Raw genomic sequence first — 27,138 nt, 5'->3', positions numbered from 1 at the left:
ATATGTCTTAGAAGGGGGGGCAAAATATAAGGTGTGCTCAGAAGAAATGTGCTTGTTTTAGCTGCGGTGGAAGCAGCTTATCACTGTGTTCTTGGTGCTTAGTATATATTTGATTATTTGATGAACTGAACTGAAAGTCTAGAAGGGCTTCCTGGAGAGAGTGATAGCTGAGTTGTGCAGCTGTATTGTTCAGCTAATCACAGAGACTTTTGCTTTTTGATAAGATTTCCAAATAAAGCTAAACAAAGAATTAAAACCAGATGTTAGGTAAAAAAGGAAGAATTTCCATTTGGTGAACTGAATCACTTCTTTCTCCTGCCCCCCTCTCAGAGTCCATCCAGATTCCAAGGAGTCAACCTTCATTTGGAGCAAAAGTAGTGAATTATGCAGAGCCTCCAATGACCTCACCCTGGACTCAGCTGTATGAGGACAAACCAGTACAGAAATCAGAGAAAGAACCACTCCTATGCCTGAAGAGACACCAAAGACTTCCAAGAAATGCTTTCCTGGGATTTGCCAAATTTGCCAAGCATCTTCTCTTGGTAATGCTGCTTGGATCAAAACACTAGCATCTCTGCAGGACTTAAATGGCACTCCAGCCAAAGGGAATAGTATCAGGGCTGTGGGTAGAGGCAGTCATATATGAGCACTACGCATTAGTAAACTCCTCTCTTCTGAGTTACCTTAACTGGGTTAGCAGATGGATCAGTTTCAAATTTCACATCAATGTAAGAATTTACGGGGCTTCCCTGGTGGCGCAGTGGTTGAGAGTCCGCCTGCCGATGCAGGGGATGAGGGTTCGCGCCCCGGTGTGGGAAGATCCCACATGCCGTGGAGCGGCTGGGCCCGTGAGCCATGGCTGCTGAGCTTGCGCATCTGGAGCCTGTGCTCCGCAACGGGAGAGGCCACAACAGTGAGAGGCCCGCGTACCGCAAAAAAAAAAAAAAAAAAAAAAAAAAAATTTGCCTGCCACGAAATCACATCCTTAGAAATTACCCAATTCCAATGATAACTCTTGTCCTATAGAGAAAGCGAGCTCCTCCATGTATCCTATCAGTGTTAATGCAAAGAAGTAGTTTAGGTGATTTTTTTTTTTAGCATCTTCAATCACACACTCATTATATAAGTTGGTACAACATTTTGAGAGATCACTTTCGGCATTATGTATCAAAACCAAGCCTATCCTTTAAAATGCACATATCATTTTTTAACCTAGTAATTCCACTTCTAGAAAAGTATCCTACAGATATACTTGTGCAGGAATGAGAAAGTATTCACTGTAGTACTGTAATATAATAGCTAAATAAATAACAAAACAAATTTTGCAATCTAATAAAGCTATAAGATATATGTAACTATTATAAAAATGAGGTAAATTTTTTATGTATTGGCATGTAAAGAAGTCCATAATATGCTGTGAATGAAAAGAGATTGGTTTGATCCCTTTTATGAAAACTTAAGTACATTTAAAAGTACATAAAAGTTGCAAATGGATCTTGCCTCTGGCCAAGATGGAGTAATGGCAACCAGATTTGGCCTCCTGACTAGAGAAGACTGGAACTGGACAAAGTATATAAAATAATGATTTTCATGTATTGATTTTAGGCAGCAAAGGACAGTGATTCCTGGAAACAAGGAAAGCCCTATGAATATCCCACCTAACTGCCCAAAGAGTTTCCAGGAGGGAGCACAGGGAGAGCCGAACAAGTCTTCTCGAGCTGAGGATTTGGAGTTGGGAGTCCAGGAGGCTAGTGTGGCTGGAATTAACAGGGCAGAGGGCTGGAAAAGATAGCGCCACATGGAGGGAGCATGACTGAGATGTGCAAAGGGTTCTCCTGAGTCTTCAGCTGAGGATGGATGACTGTACACGTATGAGGAAACTACCCAAGGCTAGGGAAAGAACCACCCAAAAGGAATAGAGGAAATTATTTTCAGGGCTCACAAGAGCCAGGAATAGCTCTCGTTCTCACCAGCCAGAGTGAAAAATGGTCAAGATTAGAGAATATATTTCCTGAAATCCTGATTAGTATTCATATATCCCTGACAACTGGCCTTCAGGTATTCCCCTAAAAGCACTGATTGTTTTCTCAAGTTACCTATTGCCGTATTCAATTCATACAGGATAGAATCTAAGACAGGTTGTGATGGTTGGTTTGTGGGATGAGATAGGGATTATAAAGTCAAGAGGAGCCAGGGCTTAACTGGTGGCGCAATGGTTAAGAATCCGCCTGCCAATGCAGGGGACACGGGTTCAAGCCCTGGTCCGGGAAGATCCCATGTGCCACGGAGCAACTAAGCCCATGAGCCACAACTACTGAGCCTGTGCTCTAGAGCCCACAAGCCACAAATACTGAGCCCGTGTGCCACAACTATTGAAGTCCACATGCCTAGAGCCCATGCTCCGCAACAAGAGAAGCCACCACCATGAGAAGCCTGCGCACCGCAAGGAAGAGTAGCCCCTGCAAGCCACAACTAGAGAAAGCCCGCGCACAGCAACGAAGACCCAATGCAGCCAAAAATTAATTAATTAATTAAAAATAAAAAAAAGAAGAGGAGCCAAAGAGATAAATCCAACAGCTGGAGAGAGCAGATCCTAAAACTATGCCTCAGGCTCATCTTGACTTGGACAAAATCCACCACTATAAGCAGAATTCCCCTTTGCAAATTAGCACAAAAATGACTGTAAAGATAACAATATCATAATCCCTCTTAAATGAACTGGTCATCACAATGAAATTCTCCTTTTCTTCTTGGATATTTTTCAAGCCTCTACAACTCTGCCCAAAGCCAACCTTCCCATTCACCATGTCTTCTTTGCAAGAGACACCCAAATGCATTAAAGCAATCCTTTTGAGCATATTCCTGGAAAACAACCCTGTACAATCTTACTTGACCTTTTGGTACTAATGAAATAATTATTAATTTGAAGTCTGATATTGCCCTTTTAATGGTGTTTTCTCAGTCTTGGTGAAGTTCACCTTTCACACAAATAAGATACGTGAATTCCATTGAACATCTCTGTTCAGATCAAGTTATTACAAAGTTGGGAAATTTAGATCCTTTATCATATAACATTGAGAATTCTCAGATAAATGCAGTGTAAAACGAATTTGATAACTTTCCAGGCTAAGACACTGCAGTGCCATTATTTTAATGACCTACTAAAATGAGAAATTAAACAAAAAGAAAATGGGTAGGGTACTTTTTACAGTAAGTACTTCACTATAAGAGTCACAGTGGTATGAAAATCAACACTCAGGGACTTCCCTGGCGGTCCAGTGGTTAAGACTTCGCCTTCCAATGCAGGGGGTACAGGTTTGATCCTTGATCAGGGAGTTAAGATCCCACATGCCTCCCAGCCAAAAATTCAAAACAAAAAACAGAAGCAATATTGTAACAAATCAATAAAGACTTTTTAAAAAATGGCCCACATCAAAATAAAAAATCTTAAAAAAAAAAATAAAGAAAGAAAACACTCAGCAAAAGGAAAATGCATGATAGACCTCAGAGAGGCAGTTGGTGACAGGCATATAGTTGGGGTTCTGGAATGGGAGCCAGGTACAGAACTGGAGGTGAAATCCTGGTCTATTAAAGACTCACCCAGCTCCTTTAAAATTCTCAATGTATATATGGAGAATTCTACAAAGGCCTGACACTGGAAACTGTAAAAGGTTATCAGGCAAGCCGCAACACAGTATTTATTCCAACTGCATGAAAGCACTATTTCATTAACTTCTAGTTATCCCAACCTTCCAACTCTCTCTGTCCTCCCACAAAGCACCTAAGGAACATTTGTGAGGCATATTGTTTTTGTTTATTTCAGGAGGATGCAAAAGTTTGCACGCAGATGCTGAGCCACAAATCTTTTTTAAAGAGATGAACAACAGAAGAATGATTATACGTTAACAGTCAAATGTTCTTGGAATTTGGATAACTAAAAAGAGCCATAGCTAGAATAATTGGAGCCAGAAAAATCTCCATCACTTATTACTTATATAATCTTAATTTCTTCACCCATAAAATGGGGATAATTATACCTGTCCTAACTGAAAAGTGTCCTAACTGAAAAGTGTTCTGAGGAACCAATTAGAACGTGTGTGGAAACATTTTATAAACAGAAGTGTCAAACAGTTATTATTTTTAGTAAAAATAATATGTACTTAAAAAAAAATAGTTAAGAAAAGGACAAATATAATTGGAGCAGAAGGGAGAAGAGAACAGCACCCTGGCCCCAAGTCTATAATCCCAAAGTAATCATTACCAAAAGGGCATATTGATTTCATTTTTATTATCTTTCTGAATTAAAAATTCATTATTTTTCCTTTGGCAGTAAAATGTGTTGACAGCTCATGAAACAGGAATTTCATGAGCTATAAAAGAACTAATCACATACACAAAAAATGAACTGGAAAATCATTAGAATAAAAAATGAGAATAATGTATTTCTTTACTATTGCGGGGAGGGAAAGTCTACATAACATAAAACCCAGACATCATTAAGGAAAAGACGATTGTATTTGCGTTTACATAAATGTCTAACTTCTGAAAGGCAAAGACACCCAAACATACACACACACACACACACACACTATTTATAAACATAAAAGAAATCTGACAAATAAGGATTTTATCCATCAAATTGGCAAAATATTTAAAATGCTGAGAATATTTCAGTGCTGGAAAAGGCTTGAGAAAATGAGTATGCTTATACAATGTTGATAGTTGATACACAGCTTAAATACAGCTTATAGTATCAACATTTAAATTGTGCACACTTTTTGACCCAAAGATCCCTCTTTTACACCTCTATCTTACGGAAATACTTATGGTTTACAAAGATATACATATAAGGATGATCACTGGAATATGCTACGATTTTTAAAAGCTGGAAGAAACTCAAATATTCATCAATATAGGAAAAGCCAAGAAATGGGGAAATGATTAAGGAGATAAGAAACCAGACTTTTTAGACCTTACTCGGTCATTTTGCAAGACTCATTCTGGATTTTAGTCAGGCTGTCATTAGTGGGCTACTCTCCCTGTGCTAAACCCACAGCCAAAAATCAAGTGGTTGATCAAAACCTGCTCAACCAGACAGCTGCTTCCAGAGCCCAGGGGCCGTAGGCTCTAGTCCAGGCTTAGACTGAGAAAGGATAATAAACAATCTATCCTATCACATCAGGAATGATGTCTTCCTCAGAGTGGAGCAAAGGGCCTGACAGGGATTGCTTGAGAAACAGGGCTGATCCTGAACTTGCACGACCCTGAGAGTGAATGTTGTCTTAAATTTTGTACTATAGGTATCTCGTTTGCCTCATTCTAGTCCTGCTGTTGAAAACTGAGCAATTTACTTGTTAAATGAAAAGGATCAAGATATATGAGTCAATACTTTTTATTCTCATCTAAATGTTATGTAATGGGGTGCTTAGTTTTAGAAAACAGAAGTTGTGGTTTGTCAAAAGGCTCCTTTCCCTCCTTATGGTTCTTTACAAAAAGAAAATCTCAGAAACATCATAACCTGTAGGTTGTCACCATCCTACTGGGCATCATTTGAGGTAGAGACCTATACCAAGGAGGCAAGTCAGTCTCTCATCAAATCATACAAAGTAATGTCTACACTCTATGTGGCCTCCTATATTATAAAAGAGACTACAGGTGAAAAGCCTGCCTAGGAAGTTCCTGTCACAACTGGGGTACCTTTTTTAGTCAGTTGCTACCTAAGGCACCACTTTATTGTCCTAGGAAATCAGGTCTGAGGGAGGACCAGGCATCATAGAAATGTTTGTAGCAGGCCACTCAAATGTCAAGTATTTGTTTCAGGAGAAAATACAGATATACAGCAATACTAAAGAAACACTGGGCATACTGTTTTACTAACAGTATTAATGACATATCAAAGGAGACCATCCTAGATTTGACAACTAGTCTTGAGGATTCCAAATTAGCCATTATCCTACATAAGAAATATAATATTTCCCATGGCTGCAATTGCTATATTCTGCTTGCTTTTTTTGTTTTGTGATAAATATTTTCATTCTTCTATGTTGTCTTTACACAGCCAATTTTAGCTCCTGTAAGTACAATCCCGAGTGCTGGACACCTAGGTTTTCTTTTGCCACAATAGATATTACAGTGAAAGTCTCTGTACTATTCTAGTGATTGATGAATTATTCTCACAGCAGAAAGTCTTAGGACCATTTCATGAAACTGGAGACTAGAGAGCTTCATGACTCCGGCTCTATATAGCCTTGTCAGTTCCTCTAGTGATGAGATCCATCTAAACTGCTGTGGGTATCCTACAGTCCACCAGCAGAGGGCAGCATCCCCCAGACTAACAGGGCCTAGGGATGAAGACACCAGGCATGGAGAATGGAGAGGAAAGGGATAGTCAGAAGACAAAGGCAAAATCTACAGGAAAATTCTAACCAGGGTTCCCAATATCTGAGAGATGTGGTAAGCTCTGGCTCCCGCAAGACAACTGGGGATCATCCACAACTAGCAACATCCAACACTCTTGTGTCCTTGATTCCTTTACTGGAACCAGGATGGAAAAGCTACCTCCCCCTAAACAGGTATATACAGCGCTATATACTGGCCACAGAGACCATGCCAACTTGGATTCTGCCAGCAACAGAAATGACTAGAGCCTTACCTCTGGAGAGACTACAAAAGGATAGCATTAGGCTGCTGGCCTCACTCTGGCAGTTTCCATTGAAGGAAAGAATGGAAATGGTAAGCACACGTATCTATCCCAGATGTCCAAGTTCTCATCTCCCTTCTTCTTGGCTTCACTTTAAAGTGAGTTGGGGGTAAAGATGCAGACCTACTAGAGGATAGACTTGAGGACACGGGAAGGGGAAAAGGTAAGCTGGGACAAAGTGAGAGAGTGACATGGACATATATACACTACCAAATGTAAAACCGATAGCTAGTGGGAAGCAGCCTATGCACACAGGGAGATCAGCTCGGTGCTTTGTGACCACCTAGAGTGGTGGGATAGGGAGGGTGGGAGGGAGGGAGATGCAAGAGGGAAGAGATGGGGATATATGTATATGTATAGCTGATTCACTTTGTTATAAAGCAGAAACTAACACACCATTGTAAAGCAATTATACTCCAATAAAGATGTTAAAAAAAAATAAAGTGAGTTGGGGGGCAAGACAAGGATAGTGTAGGCAGCAATGAGGTGAAAGGTAACCAGCAGGCCAGAGCAGTTAGAGAACAGGTCTAAGAAAATGGAAATGGCTGTGGCTGAAATGTCTTAGTGTTCATTTTAAATCATCAACCAAGTAAGTCAACCTAAATTAATCTGAATTACAGTTTGGGCTACTCCAATATTGCAGCTCTTGAGAGCCTAGATAAATGCCAAATCCTTACCTATCAAAAGGCTGGAAACTACTTAAACTACTATTCACCACTGCCCTTCACTGATATGTTAACTTCTCTCTAGAATGTTTATATGATTGATAACATATAACCACATTACAGAGATAATAATACAACATTGATGAGGCTGGAAAAACAGGCTCTCATATGCTGATTACAAGGGTGAGGGAATTGGAGGGGGTTATTTACCACCTTCTATGGGGGGGGTGGTATTTAACAGCACCAAAATTTCCACTTTCACTTGGAAATTTCACTTCTAGGACTTAAGGCCAAAAAAGTAACACAAGTAAGCAAAGTATTATACAAAGATATTTGCTGCAGCCCTATTCATAATAGAGAAGGAAAAAAAACAGCAACCAAATGTCTACTAATAAAAGACGAATTAAACAAATTCTGGCGCTTCCCTGGTGGCGCAGTGGATAAGACTCTGCACTCCCAATGAAGAGGGCCCAGGTTTGATCCCTGGTCAGGGAACTAGATCCCACGTGCATGCTGCAACTAAGAGTTCACATGCCACAACTAAGGAGCTGGTGAGCCACAACTAAGGTGCCTGCCTGTGCAACTAAGACCTGGTAGAACCTAAAAAAATAAATATTTTTTTAAAAATCCTGGCATATGTATTCATGAAACCATAAAAATAATGATATAGATCTATAAATCCTACCATGGAATAATCTGTAAGACAAATTAAGTGAAATAAAACAAGCTACAGAATAAAATAAGTATATAATTTTTGTTTTTAAAAAACTGCATATTTTGGAAAGTCTGAAAGAACATACACCAGAATGCCCAAGTTCAAATTCTGGCTCTTCCACTTACTAGAAAAGCAATTTTACATTTAGTCCTTCAACTTCAGTGTTCTCATCCATAAAATAAGGGAAAATAGTATCAACTTAAAAGGATTACTTCATATATATGCTATACGAAATAACTGAATTGAATTGAATATGTAAGGCAACAATGCCTGGCATACAGTAAATGCTCAAAACACTAAGAAGATGATTATTATTATTATTACCATCGCCACCCCTGGAAAGTGTAATTAGGGAGATGACTCATTTACCAAGTTTCATACTTCCATATATAAAGAATTTTTCAGAACAAGCATGTATTACTTTAATAATTAAAAGATACATCTTTATACTCAAGAGAAATGAAAACATGTCCACACAAAGACTTGTATGTGAATGTTCACAGCAGCATTATTCATAATAATAAAAAATTGGAAATAACCCTAAATGTCCATCAACTGGTGGACTAAACAAAACAACTATACAAAAATGACTAAACAAAATGTATGGTATATCCATATAATGGAATGCTATTCAGAAACAGAACTACTCATATATACTATGACATGAACAAACCTCCAAACCGTCATGCTAGGTGAAAGAAACAAGACACAGAGAACACATATTGTATGATTCCATTTAGATAAAATGTCCAGAAAGGGCAAATCTATAGAGACAGATAGATTAGGGATTGCCTGGATCAGGAGTTGGGAATAGGACTAACAGTTAAGGGACACAAGGGATCTTACGGGGATGACGAAAATGTTCTAAAACTGATTTATGGTAATGGTTACACAACTTGGGTAAATTTACTAGATATCACTAAATTGCACAGAGTAAAATATGCCTCAATGAAGCTGTTGAAACAAAAAAAAAGTTGGAAAAAGATTTCCTTGAAAACCATGCATTATTCTATGCTCATATAATGCTTTGCCCCTTGGAAAAGGACTTTCACATGCATTATCCTATTTGACCCTCATAAGAATCATGTGAGGCAGAGTAAGGATCATGCCCTTCGAAGAGAAAAGGAAAATAATGTTCAGAGAAGTTAACAGAACTAGCCCATAGCCACTGCAGCACGTAAAGCAACTGGAGCCCAGCTCCTAAACATAACTAACTCAATACAAGTGGCAGCAGAAATGTGCCAAGCCTGCAAGATCCAGGGATAGTCACCAAACAGTGATCACACTTTAGATGAATACTGAAGGACAGAGGCTTTAAAACTTTTTTAAACTTTTTGAATAAGTGTGCATTTAAGAAATTTTATGTAAAAGATGCTTTTCTTCCCCCTTATACACTCCGCTAAAAGTGAGATCATTACAGACCAATTCCCAGAAGCAACAAGATATTTCCTTTTCAGTAGCTCGTAAAATGCTCAGCACACAATTGAGATTCAATATATGATTCTAACATCTATGAAAAATAATTATAAATTTTAAAAGGCTTTATTTGAACATTATTCTAAATGTATCCTGCATTTTGTTTTGTATAGAAAAACTGGAGAGAAATGACAAGAGACAAAATTCAAACCATAAGCCATATGGAAGATTCTTTCTTTTTTTTTTTTTGCCAGATGGTTACTTTTTGGCAACCATTTTGCTAAAAAGTATAAAAGGCCACCTGCATCTGCAGTCACCACAGGCTTTCCCAGCATCAGGCAAGGAACTAAGAAAACAAAAACAATGAAAACCTAGTACGATCGACCAATAATTTCCCCACAGCTTTCTCTTACTGACTAGGTGCAGAGAACTACCTAGTAGGAAAGAATTGGTTCTGTGTGAAAAATCCTGTGTCTGTCACACTAAATAGGGTTGATAATGTGGTTGATATTGCTCACTCCCATTGGAAAAATAAGCGCGGGCAGGCAAAATGTCAAGGTTTCTTAGCATTTTCTGTTGATCACAGCTAAAAAGATCAAGACTCCTTGAACTGTTAACTAAAACACCTTGCACTAAACCTTGACAACTGAGATTATTTTACCTAATCACGGTCTCTGAAAAGAAATGCCTAGAGATAACTGGTAAACTAGCAAAGATATAATATCAGCAAGTTATAAATCCTGGACCATTATAATATATTTGGGATTTACTTTTGTCTTTACACCTGACATTATATTCTTTAGGATTTGGGCACCTAACAGAAGGTAAAGACTATCAGGGAAAAAGCCACAAGCCACAAACAAACAGGGTTTTGGAATTCTGGGCAGACCAAGAAAAGCACTAGAAAACCTGACAAAAAATCCTGAGCTCAACTCTGGCTCCTGAGGCCTTCTCATAGAGACATAGATCCAGAACAAGCAAGGCACAATGTACAAGCGGGCTCAATTTTTACATGATTTTATGCATAGACAAACAGACCTTAGAAAATAGTTCATAAATCCACGGTTGTTGGGGGTAGTACCTCAGAAGATTCACTGTGATATAACTGTAGAATCTTAACAAGGGGGCTATGAGCCCAACACCAGGCAGAGAGTACTTCTAAGGGTCCAGAAATACACTTCCTGTTGCAGTCTGCCATATAAAAGGTCTGTCTCTATAGGTTGTGGCAGGATTTTCTTTGCCCCTCTTAGCAGTCAGCCCTCTGCAGAGATGGTGGCATGACAAGAAAAAGAATTGTCAAAATGAAGTGAACTGAAGAAAGCAAGTATACAATGGCAGGGTATTAAGACTATCTTTGGTTGGTCAGTTCTGAGTTGTTAGAGGATTTCAGAGTGGGGATGGGAACAGGGATGGGGCTGAGAGATGGATGGCAGCTCAGGCAAGCCAAGAGGAACGAATGAAAGGTGAGTCCCTTCACATGACCAAGAGCAATAATCTATACCTTGTGAGTCCAATTTTTTAGAATCATAACACTCTGTCTTAATTTCCCCTTCCTACTGCCTGAGTACTAAGTAAAGAAACCCTACTTTAATTTTTTTAGCCCTACCTCAGCTATACTATGGGGTCTTGAGGGACAAACCATTTATCTCTGCTTAAACCAGAGATCTGAAGATGTCTAGCCCCCCACTGAGGCCTGTTTGGTAGACAACTTAAGCTCCCTGGCCCCACACACATACCCTCCCACTCCATATTTTTCTTCTACCCTTACTGGGTCCTGACTTTCTGCCTGGCACCAGTGCTACATGTTTTATGTGTATCATCTTATCAAAATCTCATAAGAAGTCTGGAAATACGCTTATTATCCTAATTTTAGAAATAAAAACACTGAGTCTTAGGTTAGGTAAATTGCCCAAGGTCAAACAGCTCATAAAGAGCAAAGCTAAAATACGAACCCAGGAATGTCTGAGTACTAAAGGCACAAGCTCTTAACTACCCTGCCATAGCAGTGGCAGCAATTAGTAAAAGACCTCAAGGGTATGGTTACTTACAGGGGAGAGAGCTGAACTACTTGTGAAGATTTCCTTCCAGGGAAATATGGAAGTTCTATCTTTCTTGAGGGTTGTGGCAGTTTCCTCGTACATGGTGGCAGCAGTGGGATCATGGATACAGGTTATCTAGGCTAGCAAATCTGTCCTCAGACAGATGAGAGTATTACCTTCTGCCTTTTTCTAGGTTGATTTTCTAATACCAAGTTGCATATTGATAAGACTCCTTTTTTATCTCATTCTCTCTCCAAACAGGTAATACCCCAATTCATTTCATATTAGGGATCTTCTCTTCAAAATCCCTGTTGGCATCATGTCCCGGCCCAGCCTGGAGATGTGTAGGGACAAAATGCTGGGATGGGTTATCCTAGGACACACCAACTACCTACATAAGAACATGAGGTTGTTTCCCAAAAGCACTAAAATCAAGAAAGTAGATCCCCTGACACAATAGTTTCTTCAAACAACATGAAACAACTCTTTGAGATATCAAATGTTGTTCAGTCAAACCTTGTGATTTGAGCCTTGCTATTGGTTGAGTCCCTGCAGTTTGTGCAGTGCCCGGGGTTTTGCTCCAAATCCGTCACATTGCATTAGTGCCCTTCCTCCTCACTGCCTACAGAAATAACAGTCTTGAACATGGCAGCACAATCCATTTGTCCTGCTCTAATTACTTTTTGACATTATTCTTTCTGCTGCCAACGTCCTCCCTCCCTCTTTCTTTCTTCCTTTCTGCCTTAGGGCATCATTAGAATCATTTGAAAAGATCTTTAGGTTCCACCAGTATATATTTTGTTAACTTTTTATCACAAAATGGTTCCAAGGAGGAGTATGATAGTTCCAAGAAGAAAAGCCACCAGATTCTCAAAACCATTTCCAGAATTTCCCAGCTAGCACAGAGAGAATGGCCAAGAGGAAAATGTCCAGGTTTGAAGTACCTGGACAAATTGTAGCTCTGCCACTCACTAGCTGTGAGACCTTGGGCAAGTCTGATAATCTGTCTCAGTCTTAGTGCTCTATTCAGACAAGTGGAGTTATATCTGATAACCTAACAAGAGCTTCTATGAAGGTCAACTGAGATAATGCATGTGAAAATACTCTGGAAAGGGCTGCAGTTGTATTATTATTAAGAGACACAAAAGCAATGACCAATATTGATAAGAATCTCTAAGTCTTGTGTTTTTCATTAAACTTAGTGTGATGGTTAGTTTTACATGTCAACCTGCCTGCGCCATCAAACACTTGGTCAAATATTACTCTGGGTATTTCCATGAAGGTGTTTTTGAATGAAATTAACATTTAAATTGGTGGACTCTGAATACAGCAGATTGCCCTCAATAATGTGCTTGGGCCTCATCCACATTATTGAAGGCCTGAAGAGAACAAAAAGACTGGCCCTCCCCTGAGCAAGATATAAATCTCCAGGAGACTGCCTTTGGACTTGAACTGGAACATCAGCTCTCCTGGGTCTCTAGCCTGTCAGCCTTCAGACTGGAACTGCAGCGCTGACTTTCCTGGGTCTCCAACCTGCTGGCCCACCCTGCAGATTCTGGACTTGTAAGCTTCCGTAATTATGTGAGCCAAATTCCCTACAATAAATCTTTAGTTATCTATCTACATATACATACAAACACACACACATACCCCATACTGGCTCTGTTTCTCTGGAGAATCCTGACTAATATATCTAGGACTTAGTTTTGTTTAGGATTCACAAGGACCATCCTATGCTCTAATAATAAGGGACAGAAACATCATGGATACAATAAATCCAGAGGTTTATCTCCAGAGCTCTTTTTGCTTCAGGATGACAGATCCTGATTTATAAATTACATATGTTCCAAAAGTCACTTTTAAGCCAGCTGCCTGGAACTTAAAACGCTTTTTTTCCTCAATAATAAAATGGAGCTTAAAGACAAAGGATTGAGATGCTATCCTTATAAGAGTGATTAACACAGTGATTAATATATGTTTGTTAGATAAGTGCAAGAATCAATGTTGTTCTATTTAGAAAATACTTTTGGAAGAAAAGAATACAACATTTATGGGCTTCCCTGGTGGCGCAGTGGTTGAGAATCTGCCTACCAATGCAGGGGACACGGGTTCGAGCCCTGGTCTGGGAAGATCCCACATGCCACAGAGCAACTAGGCCCGTGAGCCACAATTACTGAGCCTGCACATCTGGAGCCTGTGCTCCGCAACAAGAGAGGCCGCGATAGTGAGAGGCCCGTGCACTGTGATGAAGAGTGGCCCACACTTGCCACAACTAGAGAAAGCCCTCGCACAGAAACGAAGACCCAACACAGCCATAAATAAATAAAATTAAAAAAAAAAAAAAACATTTATTAAACCCTTCTCATGTGTTAAGTAAGCACTGTACTGGGTGTTTCACATATATTGTTTTATTCAACCTTAATACCTGTAGTACAAAGACAATGTTCCCCATTTCCGCAAATGACAAACTGAGCTCTGAAAGATGAGACAATTTTGGCATAGGTCCAACACAACTAGAATGTGGTAAAGTTGGGATCAGAATGACTCCATCGACCCATCTCAGACTGTAGGAAAGACATACTGAATAGTCTCTACCCTTACACATTAAAAAAAGAAAAAAAAGTAGGGGTGATGAACTATGACAGACCTGTTTCCCTTCCTCCACTCATTCCTAGATGTGGGATGGCAAAAAAAGCACAAAAGGTAGAAAATAAGAAGCACTGGGTAAAGCAGGCTTTGGAAATCTACAGGCTGAGGGGTTTTCAGCAATGTCAATGTGAGCACTATCATTATAGCAAAAGATTGGATGTAAAGAGCAATGTCTTGGCAAACAAGAGTGAGGGTTTTGGTTTTTATTTTTTTAAAGAAAGCAATAGAAAATGCAGTGGTCCCAATGAACTGTAAACGTAGATGGGGGAAAGATGGTTTGTGAGGTGGGGGGAATCTGTTTGGTCTTTGTTGTTAATCTTAACAAGCCAGCACATCCTCTTTGTGCTGAGGGCCTCAGGTCCAAGTGATAAGTCAAGCCAAAGCCAAGCCAAAGAGGTCTGTCTCCTGCAGCGCTTCCCTTTTCACATCTCAGATGGCCTTCCAGGATCCATCCTTAATTCACATTCTTTCTGCCCCAAATGCACACACTTAGCAGGGAAAACTAATTTCACATTTTGTATTGTTGTACACAGCCTGCCAACCAAGGATAGGAACCGGCAGAATGATAAGCAATGAAACAAGAATTGTTTGCTATTAAGCCAAACAAGGTTCATTTCAACTACATTAAAATAGGCCAAGTAGACCAACTGCATGAGAAGATATTTTCCTGCAACAAAGTGTGACAGCAGCTTATTTAAACATAATTACTGTTGGAATTACATCACTGATAAAATGTTGTTTGCAACTCCAATAGTTTCAAAACATACTCCTTCATCCTGATTGTAAAAAAAATCCACTTATAACCATGACTTCAGAATAACTCTGTAAGAAGGTATCATTACCCCATTTTATCAGTGAAGAAATTGAGGCTCAGAATGGTAGTGAAATGCTTAAGTGGTCAGAGCTAGGATCTGACTCTAAGTTTTGAGTGTTTTTTCCTTTCTCAAGTCAATTTCCCAAAGTTATCAAGGTCCTGTTTTATTAGGCCTCTCACTTTCTTGAGGTGTCTTGCTTCTAAGGACAATGTCAGATAAACACTACTGCAGTTGTAGTGTCTTAGACATTCCAACCTAAAGAACAACAAAGTCATGCCAGCCAAGTTCTAAACCATTTAGCGTGGTTTTTCTAGATAATGTAGTCATTGGCACAGGTAAGATTAACCTCCAATGATACTGATTTTTTTTTCCTCCAAAATTTTGGGCAACTTGATCTCGTTAATCATTTGTGAAATTGTAAACATTTTGTGAGCTAAAAGCAAGAACCTTTTCCAGATGAACATTTGAGATGCTAAAGTAGTATGCCACGTTTTCTAAATTTTTTCATTCGTGTAATCAAAAGTGACATAACCTGCAAAATAATAGTTCTAAATCAAAATGAATATTTATAAACACATAGCTATATGTGAATTCTATTTTATGGTTTTTTAGTCTATTTTAGGTACAAATACCTACATAAAATCCCCAATTATATTCTGAATTATTATACCTTTCAGAACTTAGCCATTCCAGTTCTACCAATCAGCTTCTTCTTAAAACTAGTACAGGCTGCACACTAAAGGGGAAAGCACACGGATTCTGAGATCAGACAGATCTGGGTTCCAATTCTTGCTCTACTATTTCATACTTTTGACAAGTTACTCAATTGCTTGGAGTCTCACAGCTTTCTCGTACAAAACAGGGACACCATCCCTTAACCTTTAATGGTTTTTGTAACATATAAAATAAATGAACTACTATATCAGGCAAGCTCAGCTCCTGGGATACAGATGGTGTTCAATGAATGCCAATAGGTGCTTAATGAATGCTGTTATAAATTATTTTTAAAACCCTATAATGAATATGTCTATTGTTCCTCCTATGACCCAGAGAAAGGGAAATGAAGATTAGTGGTATGACATAAAGTAAAAACTTATTTTCACTTCTAGTATTTCTAGCATTTCAGCATTTATTTCCCCCGAATTTGTTAGAATACAGTTGTAACTGGAAGTGGAATTTAAGATGAAATATTTGGATAAAGTGGTCTACATTAGTTGATTAAATTCAAAAATTTAAATATAGTGTGTACTAAATAGTCTCCAAATTGCTACAAAGCAAAACCATTTTCTACACAGCTTGCATTTCTGCAGCAGAGCTTTGAAAGAAAAGAAACCACTGTGTAATCCCACAGATTATGTCTAAAAATAGGATGATAGGCCAGCTGTCAGATGCATACGTTGTAGGGAAAATGGGGCCAAGAATCTCTCCCCAAAAATCACTGCAACTCTTCTGGCATTTGCTCCCATAAGGATGAAAAATTGAAATCTATTCAATTCTAGCAGCTACTACTTTCTTTTTGGACTAGGACAAAGGTTTGGAATTCTGAAGGTTTATGAGGCCTTTTGTGAAATCTCTCCAAATTTGCAAAGTGCTGCTCATAACAGGCTTATAACAGAAGTGTCATGATCTGGAATTACTGCCTCAACACAAGCTCATTTAAAAAAACTTTTGCTTTTTTGTGAACGCTTCCTGCCAGAGTTATTTAACCTTAAAAAAAAAAAAATGCAATGATTGGGACTGGGTTAACTTGCTGGATAGCCTTAGGTACAGTAAGCCCTTTGTGGGCCTCAGTTTTCTCATCTGCTTAATGAGAAAGTTGTGGGAACGTCTGTGCAAGGTTATCTTTCAGCTATGATGCTCTAGGGATTTTCTGAGCCTCAAAATTTCCAGACAGGATGAACAGAAGATAAAACAAATACCCTTTTGGAGCTAACCTGTGTTAAGGTGCTTCAGTCCAAGAGCTCAGCAACCCTAAAAAGGTGAACAGAAGAAATTTCAATATCTTTTCTGCTGACTGTTAAAGAAGCATAGGGCCAGGACTTCCCTAGTGGTTAAAACTCCGCACTCCCAATGCAGGGGGCCTGCGTTCAATCCCTGGTCAGGGAACTAGATCCTGCGTGCCGCAACCAAGACCTGGAGCAGCTAGCTAGCTAGCTAAGTATTAAATAAGTAAATAAATAAATATTTAAAGAAGAAAGAAAGAAAGAAGCATAGGGACAATTATTGTGGGTAAGGGTGGGAAGTGTCCTGGTGAGAAGAAAGAAAAGTGCTATCTAACTGAAAAAAGTGGGCACACGTCAAGGAAATACATACAGCCTGTGTACTATGTAGTCCACAAATACATTCATCCTACTATTATACAACTGACACTTTTCTAGGTGCTAGGGACAGAATGTGAGCTAGATACTCATTCCTGTCAAGAGTCTCACCAGCTTCTCAAGGCAGTCACAGATCGTACCCAGGTCAATTTCAAACCCTGACCCTCAACAGTCAAATGGAAAGACTATAAAAAGGTTCAGCCTCACATCTGGTACACTTAATACGTTCTGGCTATACCTGGAGAATAACTTACCTTACACCAATGCCTTTAAAAGTTGGCAGTTTCAAAGAAAAATAATTGCGTATTGAGTTTGAGAGAGGAGCTTTTAGGTGAGATACTGAGGATCAAAATACTATGTCAGAGGGCTTCCCTGGTGGCGCAGTGGTTGAGAGTCCGCCTGCTGATGCAGGGGACATGGGTTTGTGCCCCGGTCCAGGAGGATCCCACATGCCACAGAGCGGCTGGGCCCGTGAGCCATGGCCGCTGGGCCTGCATGTCCGGAGCCTGTGCTCCGCAACGGGAGAGGCCACAGTGGTAAGAGGCCCACGTACCGCAAAAAAAAAAAATACTATGTCAGCTTTGTGACCACCTAGAGGAGTGGGACAGGGAGGGTGGGAGGGACATGCAAGAGGGAGGAGGTATGGGGATATATGTATATGTATAGCTGATTCAGTTTGTTATAATACAGCAGAAATTAACACACCACTATAAAGCAATTATACTCCAATAAAGATGTTAAAAAAAAATACTATGTCAGCCATTTATAGCACTCATTTCTTGTTTTTGTTTTTTGTGTTTTTCAGGGAATAGTGATATCATTATTCAAAAACCAAGAGCAGAAAATGCAAGAGAAAGAAGACCTAGTGTCAGAGGTGTCTACTCTGCACTGTAGCTCAGAACCTAAAGGATTTCCTTGTAAAGCAAGGGTCCCCAACCCCCGGGCCGCCAAGGACTGCTACAGGCCTGCAGCATGTTAGGAAACGGGCCGCACAGCAGGAGGTGAGCGGCGGCGAGCAAGCGAAGCTTCATCTGCGGCTGCCCATCGCTCGCATCGCCGCCTGAACCATCCCCATCCCCACCTCCCCCAACCCCCACCCCCCCAGGTCTGTGGAAAAACTGTCTTCCACAAAACCAGTCCCTTGTGCCAAAAAGGCTGGGGACTGCTGTTGTAAAGGACAGAGGTTTGGCTACTACCTAACAATGTCACCATGAAGAAACTAAATCTGATATGACATGCTTCTACAAGATTATAGGCTTATTTCTTCCTAAACCTCAGACACACTATATATTGTTGAGACAATCCAAGGACTCGAGGAGTTCATGAGGATTCAATCATTCATTCAACAAATGTTTATTGGGTGCTTACAATCCTCGTGATGGGGATCAGAGCAAACAAGACTGGCATGGTCACTGCCCTTACAGACTAGTAGAAGGGACAAACATTAAGCAGTTATATAAAGAAATATTTAATTATAATTGTGATAAGTGTAATAACTGTCGTAAGTACAGAAAGTATGGGTAACAATTACAGGACCAAACTTGGCCTAGGAGAAGTGGAATAACATTCAAGCAATGGAATACAAGGAGAGTGGGCAGAAAGCAAACTATCCACAGAAAAAAACACATGATTTCTTTATAAAAAATGGTCTAGCCTTTTCTGCTCCCAAAGTCTCAGACATATGTCTCTCCTCAGTGCTCTTAGCACCCTGTAGTTGTCGGCACTACTAAGCTGATTTTACTGCAATGTGACAACCAGTTTTATGAATCTGTCTCCCTTACTAAACTGCAAACTCCTCCAGAATAGGGACCTTATCCAACCTATTTCTGTGCCTCTAATACCTAGCATTGGGCTAGATACTCAGTATGCCCTCAGAAAATGGTAATTATTATTACTGTGATTACTGCCCTTCAGTGACCACTAGATCATTACACAAACTATACAGCTTTGTTCTGTTAATTGAGACCTTTGTCCCACTTCGTAGAGAGACCCCAATAAGTGAGTCCCAGGAATACATCACCTACCACTGATCCCAACACATGCCACTGCTCTCAGCTCCTTTGCAGTGGTGATTTTTGCTTGTTTACATGGATGATTCAGAGCTATCTTTTCCACTGTTCTGTGGTGACTTCCAATGCAAGACTATCAGCCAAGAACAGAAATGCCTTAAAAGGTAGTGATATGAAGATCACAAGTTAGGAAAGGGAGAGGGGGTGAAGAGAATTAGGACACAGCTGTAGTGTTCGTAGGCTAAAACATAGACTCAATGTGTCACAGAAAATTAAATCAGAGGCTGAATATTATTCCCGGTCTCCTGAATAAATGTAAGCAAGGGCCCTGGTACTCTGTCACTGGCTATACTGTAGCCATGCTAGGTCCTCAATGACATCCAGTTCTACACCCTAGAATCATTCTGAACTGGGGAGGCAAGGTCATTGCTCCTCCAGGCTAAATTCTACAAAGCTCCATTTGCCCCAGACAGAAAAAAGAGGATGTCAACTGCTAAATCCATTTTGATAGCTAGAGGAGGATTAAAGAAACTGCACACATGGTGATGTCCGAATCTAAGCAATGAGATTAACCTCCATGTGGACTGCCTATATCTCATAGAGGTTTAAAACAAACAGATCTGCCATCACATTTTCCACATCTAGAATTCAAACTGAAAGGGAAGCCCCACGTGAGATATAGTAATGCACTCTGCTGCCCCAGATTCTAGAGAGACACTAAGACAGGGTCACCGTCCTCTAGAAAGTGTGGGGGAGAAAGACCAGGAAATTATCTACAGTGCCCAAGAAAAGCACAAACAAGGTGCTAAGTGGGAACTCACAGGCAGGAGTGATAAATCTATGTGGAGTGGGGATAGATCCGATGGAAACTTCACAGTCAGAAGTGGCATTAGAGCTCAATTTTGAAGGAGTAGACTACCAACATGCAGAGAAGGAGGAGGAAGTGGCAAGTGCATTCTAGGCAAAAGCAACAGCAAGTACAACGACATGGCAGCATAAAAGCAGAGGTTATTTTGAAAATATGAATACTTTTGTGTAGCGTGGGTTTAAGACACATGACAGTGAGTGGCAGGAAAAGAGACTCAGGGACATTGAGGAAAGCCACATTTAGAAAGGTCTTATATACTAGGCTAAACAGTTGGACTTCTGTTTAGGTGGTGGGAATAACATACATTTAAACATATATTAAACATACATTTAATATTATTACAGTTTATTTATTTTGTTAAATACCTGCTATGAAAAAGGCAAGGTGTTTTACATACTTTAGTGCATTTGATGTTCAAAACGCCTCATTGTACACACAAGCAAAAGGACTCAAGAGAGGTCACGTAACCCAAATCAGGTCTGTTTGACTTCAAAGACTACACAAAATCTCCCAAAAAAGGATTCCTGGTATAGGAACTCCTAGACTTCTGATTCCAAACAATCTAGGGCTCTTTCCAACATACTATGTATGTTATAATGTAAGTTTCAGAATGCTCTCACTTGGGCCTACAGCAAACTGGTGGTATAAAAATGTTCAAGGGGGCTTCCCTGGTGGCACAGTGGTTGGGAGTCCGCCTGCTGATGCAGGGGACATGGGTTCGTGCCCCAGTCCAGGAGGATCCCATATGCCGCGGAGCAGCTGGGCCTGTGAGCCATGGCCGCTGGGCCTGCGCGTCCGGAGCCTGTGCTCCGCAACAGGAGAGGCCACAACGGTGAGAGGCCCGCGTACCGCAAAAAAAAAAAAAAAAAAAAAAAAAAGTTCAAGGAACCCTTGAAATCACTGGCATCAGACCACGTAGGTTCATCTACTCATTCTTAGCAGTCTCTAAAACACAGGAATACTAAGAAATCTAAGATCAATTTTTCTAATGGTCCTTGTCTGAAGGTTTTCTCTCTCCTGACATTACTGCAGTATTTTACATCAACAGCTATTTCAGAAGACAAGGTAGCCAGGTTCCCCAAAGCAGAAATAGGAACAGAATGAGACTGTGGCTTAGATACCACCAAATCTGACACCTGGCCGTGAAAATTCAACAGTGAGGACACACGACTTTCTTGAAACATGTCTAGGCTCTGAAGCGCATTAGTTGGTTGAATTTTGATTATGTTATTTAACCTTTCTGAGCCTCAAGTTCCTTATATTAAAAATGTAGTAATAAACACTACCTTTCAGGATAGCTATGAAAGCTAAATAGTATAAATAAGGTGAAGAAGGAAGGACTCAAAGCCTAGAGCATGGTAGGCACCCAAACCTACCTTTCCTACACACACTTACATACATACTTAGCTAGCATTCTGTCTGCCTACTTCATATGATTTTTGTGAGGCTCAAATAGGGTGATGTCTATGAAAGTCCTTAATTAAGTATCAGTAAAAAATAACTGTCATTATAACTAAGCTCAAAACTCTGCTCAGGGCACAGTGATGACTATTTTTTATAATCCTTGTCTTCAAGGGGCTAACCCTCAGATAAGTGCGCTACAAGTATACAATGAGTGGAATATAGGTAAGGAGTAGTAGAATTAGTAAGTGCGAGAAGAGTGGTAATAATAGCTAACATAATTGAGCACTTAGCATGGGCCAGATCTAGTCTAGGTGCTTTACCTATATTATCTCATTTAATCCTGAAATAAGCCCTATGGAGCACATGCTATTATATGCATAGATATGGAAACTAAAGCACATGATGGCTAGGTAATTTGATTAAGTTTACACAACTAGCAAGTGGTGATACCACGATTGAAATGCATGAATTTTGACTCTACAGCTCATACTATTAGAGATGCAGAGGCATGAATTAAAGAAGTGGAGAAATAATATGGTAACAAATAATGGGGTCTATTAATGAACTCATTGAGCACTCATATTGTGCCAGGCCTGGGCTAAGCACTTCACATGTGAGCTCTTACTTAATTCCAAAAACCCTCTGTGAGCTAGACACCATCCCAATTTTACAGACGAGGCAACAGATTTAATGATGTTGGGTTACTTGCTCAAGGTCTCACAGCTAGTTAGCAGAAAAAAACAGATCTCAAACTTAGCCCTGTCAGTGTGTAAAAAGCACATGCTCTTAACCTCTTTGCTCTTTGGACCAGTGGCAGGCAGTAGTGTTCAGGTTGGGCCCTGATGGCCAAAAAGAATTTGAATAGCTGATAATGAGTTGTATGGGAGTCCAAAGGGCACAGCATGAACAAAGGATTACAAAGTCTGGGGGCTTTACAATAAAAATACAATCATTTTATTTTGTAATCCCTAAATCATAAGACAGGCTGGATATTCTTTTCTGCCATTAAAAACAATCTTTTAGGGCTTCCCTGGTGGCGCAGTAGTTGAGAGTCCGCCTGCCAATGCAGGGGACATGGGTTCGTGTCCCAGTCCAGGAAGGTCCCACATGCCGCAGAGCAGCTGGGCCCGTGAGCCATGGCCGCTGAGCCTGTGCATCCAGAGCCTGTGCTCTGCAACAGGAGAGGCCACAACAGTGAGAGGCCCGCGTACCGCCAAAAAAAAAAAAATTTAAATTAAAACAGCAGTATATATGTTATAGAATATTGGGAAATATATAAAGAAGCAAAAATAAGAAAATAAAGCATGTCTTAGAAAAGATGTCTTTGAAAAGAAGAGAGTTATGGAAAATTAGTTGGAAAGGTACTTCAGGGACTGACTGCAGCAGCTTTGGCCTTAAATGCTGGACTGGGGAACCAAAACTACATTCCAAATGCATTGGAAGATTGTGAGCAGAGAGGGAGTATAATTAGAGACTTAAGCCATGTTTAAGACAGACTTAAACGGAGAGACAAGAGGCAAGAAGATCAGGAAGGAGCCCATTATAGTAGACCAGGTAAAAGCTAAGGGTCTGAGTTATGAGCAGGCTATGTATCATGACCACTGTAAGCTCAGACTGAGTCAGACCTAAGTTTGAACTTGGCTCCATTACTTACTAGCTATGTGATGCTGATTAAGTTAACTTAAACCTTGTGAGCCTCAGTTTCATCATCTATAAAGTAGGGATAATAAAACCCATGTAAAGAGTTGTTGTGAGGACTAAGTAAGCTATGAAACAATTAATGTGATTCAGGTTTCTCAACTTCTACATTATTGACATTTTGGGCCAAATAATTCTTTTTTTATGGAGGAGCTATCCCTGTGCATTAATAGGATATTTAGCAGCATCCTTGGTCTTTACCTACCCGTCCCCTCCCCACCCACCCTGGTCCCCAGGTTGTGACAACCAAAAGTGCTCGATCTTCCTTTTCCGGTTAGTGGCCTGAGGTGACCTCTAAAAATGGTTCACTATTCACTTGACCCAGAAAATGCCACAAAATCATGCAAGTCGAGAGGTTCAAATCTTCGCGTTCACTTTAAGAACACTCGTGAAACAGCCCAGGCCATTAAGGGTATGCATATCCGAAAAGCCACCAAGTATCTGAAGGATGTCACTTTAAAGAAGCAGTGTGTGCCATTCCGTCGTTACAGTGGTGGAGTTGGTAGGTGTGCCCAGGCCAAACAGTGGGGCTGGATGCAGGGTCGGTGGCCCAAAAAGAGTGCTGAATTTTTACTGCACATGCTCAAAAATGCAGAGAGTAATGCTGAACTTAAGGGCTTAGATGTAGATTCTCTGGTCATTGAGCATATCCAGGTGAACAAAGCCCCCAAGATGCGGCACAGGACTTACAGAGCTCATGGTCGGATCAACCCATACATGAGCTCTCCGTGCCACATTGAGATGATCCTTACTGAAAAAGAACAGATTGTTCCTAAACCAGAAGAGGAGGTTGCCCAGAAGAAAAAGATATCCCAGAAGAAATTGAAGAAACAAAAACTTATGGCCCGGGAATAAATGCTACAAAAAATAAATGCAAATAAAAGTTAAAAAAAAAAAAAGCGCTCGACATGGCCAAATAAACTCCGGTTGATAACTACCTGGCATAATTTCTGGCATATAAAGTATCAATAAATACAAGCTTTAAAAAGTTGCAGGGAATGAAGGGAGGGGAAGGTGGTTACTCAGTGATGAAAACAGAAATGTAAAAGTAAAACAAAGACAGATAAGATGAATTGCCTGGCTGACTGGATATGGAGATCATGAAAGAAGAAGGTACAGGAGGTTACCACAGCTTTAACTCTGTGTGATTCATCCAACCAAAACAAATAAGGAAGAAAGGAGAGTGTGAAGGCTTAAGGGACCGAGAGACATGCAAATAAAGATATTTGAAAGGATTAAGAATTCTGGTCTTTAGCTAGGGAGAAGGGTCAGTGTAGGTCTATGAATCAAATATAAAAATCACTCTTTATGTTTCCTGAGCTTTTAATGTTTTCAGTTATAGTTCCAAAGTGAGTACTAGTCACAAGCCTTAACTGTAGAGCTCTCAGGAGAAATAAACTTAAAAGACATGTTTGACAATGAATATGTATTGTCATTAAAATCAGAAAAAAAGGTATTCTATTTTCAGAAGGAAATATAATCAGAAAAAATATATAAAGCAAATAAGACATTTAAAAAAACACTACAAATTTGTACAAAGTGACAGACTTTGTTAGTGTTCCATCCTTTCACCAGAAAACTGAAAAACTGGTTATGTACTGATCTTCCGAAGATTAAACCAACTTCAGAGCTTCTAGTATGTGCCATTTATTTTAGAGATATTGGTGAAAGAAAAAAAGTTGAATCCAAACCTATGCATGTTCAAATTCCAGTAGTTTGATACCTTTCGGAAAAGTCAGATCTATCTGGCTCTATAACCTCCCGGTCCCCAGCAGACCCCCATGGCAACTCTTGCAGCCTTTGCCAAGCCACCTGAGCAAACAAGTCTGTATCCCTGCTTGTCACCTGCTACGTAGTCTATTCCAAGGCCCTTTCAAGCACTAGTCAAAGCAGAAAAGCACTGAAACTGATCTGACACATCTACATACAGTGACCGTACTTTGATTTTTCCAAGATTATTATGTTCTGTGGTCTCCATGAACCAATGTTCTATAAATTCCAATATTCAGGAATTCAAACTAAATCTCCATATAAAAAGCCCATGTGATATCATGACACATTTGTCGAAATCCATAAAGTATAAAATATGAAGAGTGAACCCTAATGTAAACTATGAATTTTGGGTGATAATATTGTACAATATCAATGTAGGTTCACTGATTATAACAAATGTACCATTCTGGTATGGGATGTTGATGGGAGGAGATTGTACAATATGTTTGGAAGTGGGTATATGGAAACTCTGTACTTTCTGCTCAATATTGCTGTGAACTTAAAACCTTTCTAAAAAATAGTCTATTTAAAAGGGGAAAAAAAATTTCATGTGAGATCTGTTGTTCTGATTTTGGATTCAGAAAACGTGATCCTTGTAGATGTGCAGGAGCAGATGTCAGAGAGAGGACTTATGCTAAGGGCCAGAGACAAGGTCTGAGAAAGCAAGCTCTGAGCTCCTGGGATTGTCATGAAGAAAATAAAATTTTCCAATCAAAAAATGCAGAAATCGGGCTTCCCTGGTGGCGCAGTGGTTGGGAGTCCGCCTGCCAATGCAGGGGACACAGGTTCGTGCTCGTCTGGGAGGATCCCATGTGCCGCGGAGCGGCTGGGCCCGTGAGCCATGGCCTCTGAGCCTGCGCATCCGGAGACTGTGCTCCGCAACGGGAGAGGCCACAGCAGTGAGAGGCCCGCGTGCCGCAAAAAAAAAAAAAAAAAAAAAATGCAGAAATCCAAATGGTGAGCTTTCTCATTGCAGCTGGATAAAGACTCCCATTTTTGTCATGGGGTAAATTTATATGTGCCAAATTTACAAAGAGGGGTGTAGAAAGTGAGTAAATGCATCGTCAGGAAGCTCTCTAAACTAAATGACAATTTTTGGATAAGGTTAAAAGTAGGAAGAAATGACATCCCTATCTCAAATTCTTTAAAAAATCAATACCACTTCCAGTTTCCAGTCTGGCCATGTATGGAGCTTAGAAGTTGCCACTCTGTCCTAACAACAAGAAAAAGCTGAACAAATTGGAAAATCAACAACTCTTCATAGATGTGGCAGAGAAGTGAGGTCAGATGGCAAAACACTGTCCCCAAAATTGGAGAGACAGTTAACAGAGAATCACAACCTACTAAAGCTGAAACTCTTGAGCAGAAAATTCCACAGGAACCAGTGCCAGAGTAAGAACACCTAAGCTGTAGTTGATGAATTGTTGGAAGCTAAGTGTGGATAACTCTGAGAGTTAAAACTCCAGAGGGAGGACTTCCCTGGTGGTCCAGTGGTTAAGACTCCATGCTTCCAATGCAGGGGGCACGGGTTCAATCCCTGGTTGGGGAAGTTCCGCATGCTGCATGGCACGGCCAAAACCAAAAAACTCCAGAGGGACCCAGTCACAGGAGGGCTCCACACTTTTGTGAGTTTTACCTCCAAAACCTCTACCAGGACCTCACAGTGAGTATCAGAGAAAAATTCCTTCTTGCTTCCAGAAGAGAGAGGGGAAAAAGACCCCTGAAATATACCAGAGCATTCTGTTCTTAACAAGGCCTGCATTCAGGAAAAAATTATTTTATTAGAGCCTAACTTGCTGGAGTTTTATCAGAGTCTAACCAACCTAGGAGACAGGAAATACCCAACTCTAGCTTCCTCTAACATCCCACATGAAGAAAAGGGAACAACCCAACTCCAGCCCACCCAGCCATCCTGTCCCACCTAAGGGGGAAAAGAACCCTGAGAAGCACTAGTAAAGTTCGCTGTTCTGCAGCACTGGCTCACCAAAACACTGAGACCAAATCAAAGGACTACAGAATGCTTCCCCTTCACCACATGTTACCACTACATTACTAAAGGCCTGTTTATA

At 40.2% G+C, this 27,138-nt stretch overlaps 2 protein-coding genes across 3 annotated transcripts in view; one reads left to right on the top strand and one right to left on the bottom strand.

Annotated features, from left to right (window-relative positions):
• Window positions 1–27,138, bottom strand: part of NR6A1 (nuclear receptor subfamily 6 group A member 1) — a 204,422-nt gene that overhangs the window by 72,603 nt on the left and 104,681 nt on the right. The gene's annotated exons all lie outside the window — the stretch shown is intronic.
• LOC116755788 (60S ribosomal protein L17-like) lies at window positions 20,905–24,181 on the top strand. Its single transcript, XM_032635717.1, has 2 exons — window positions 20,905–20,914; window positions 23,584–24,181. Exon 2 carries the CDS (start codon window positions 23,597–23,599, stop codon window positions 24,149–24,151), a length of 555 nt encoding a protein of 184 aa, XP_032491608.1. The 5' UTR covers window positions 20,905–20,914; window positions 23,584–23,596; the 3' UTR covers window positions 24,152–24,181.

This window comes from Phocoena sinus, chromosome 6 (assembly GCF_008692025.1).
Source record: "Phocoena sinus isolate mPhoSin1 chromosome 6, mPhoSin1.pri, whole genome shotgun sequence".
Classification (NCBI taxonomy): domain Eukaryota; kingdom Metazoa; phylum Chordata; class Mammalia; order Artiodactyla; family Phocoenidae; genus Phocoena; species Phocoena sinus.
Note: the sequence above shows the minus strand (reverse complement) of the source record. Positions and strands in the feature narration are given on the sequence as shown.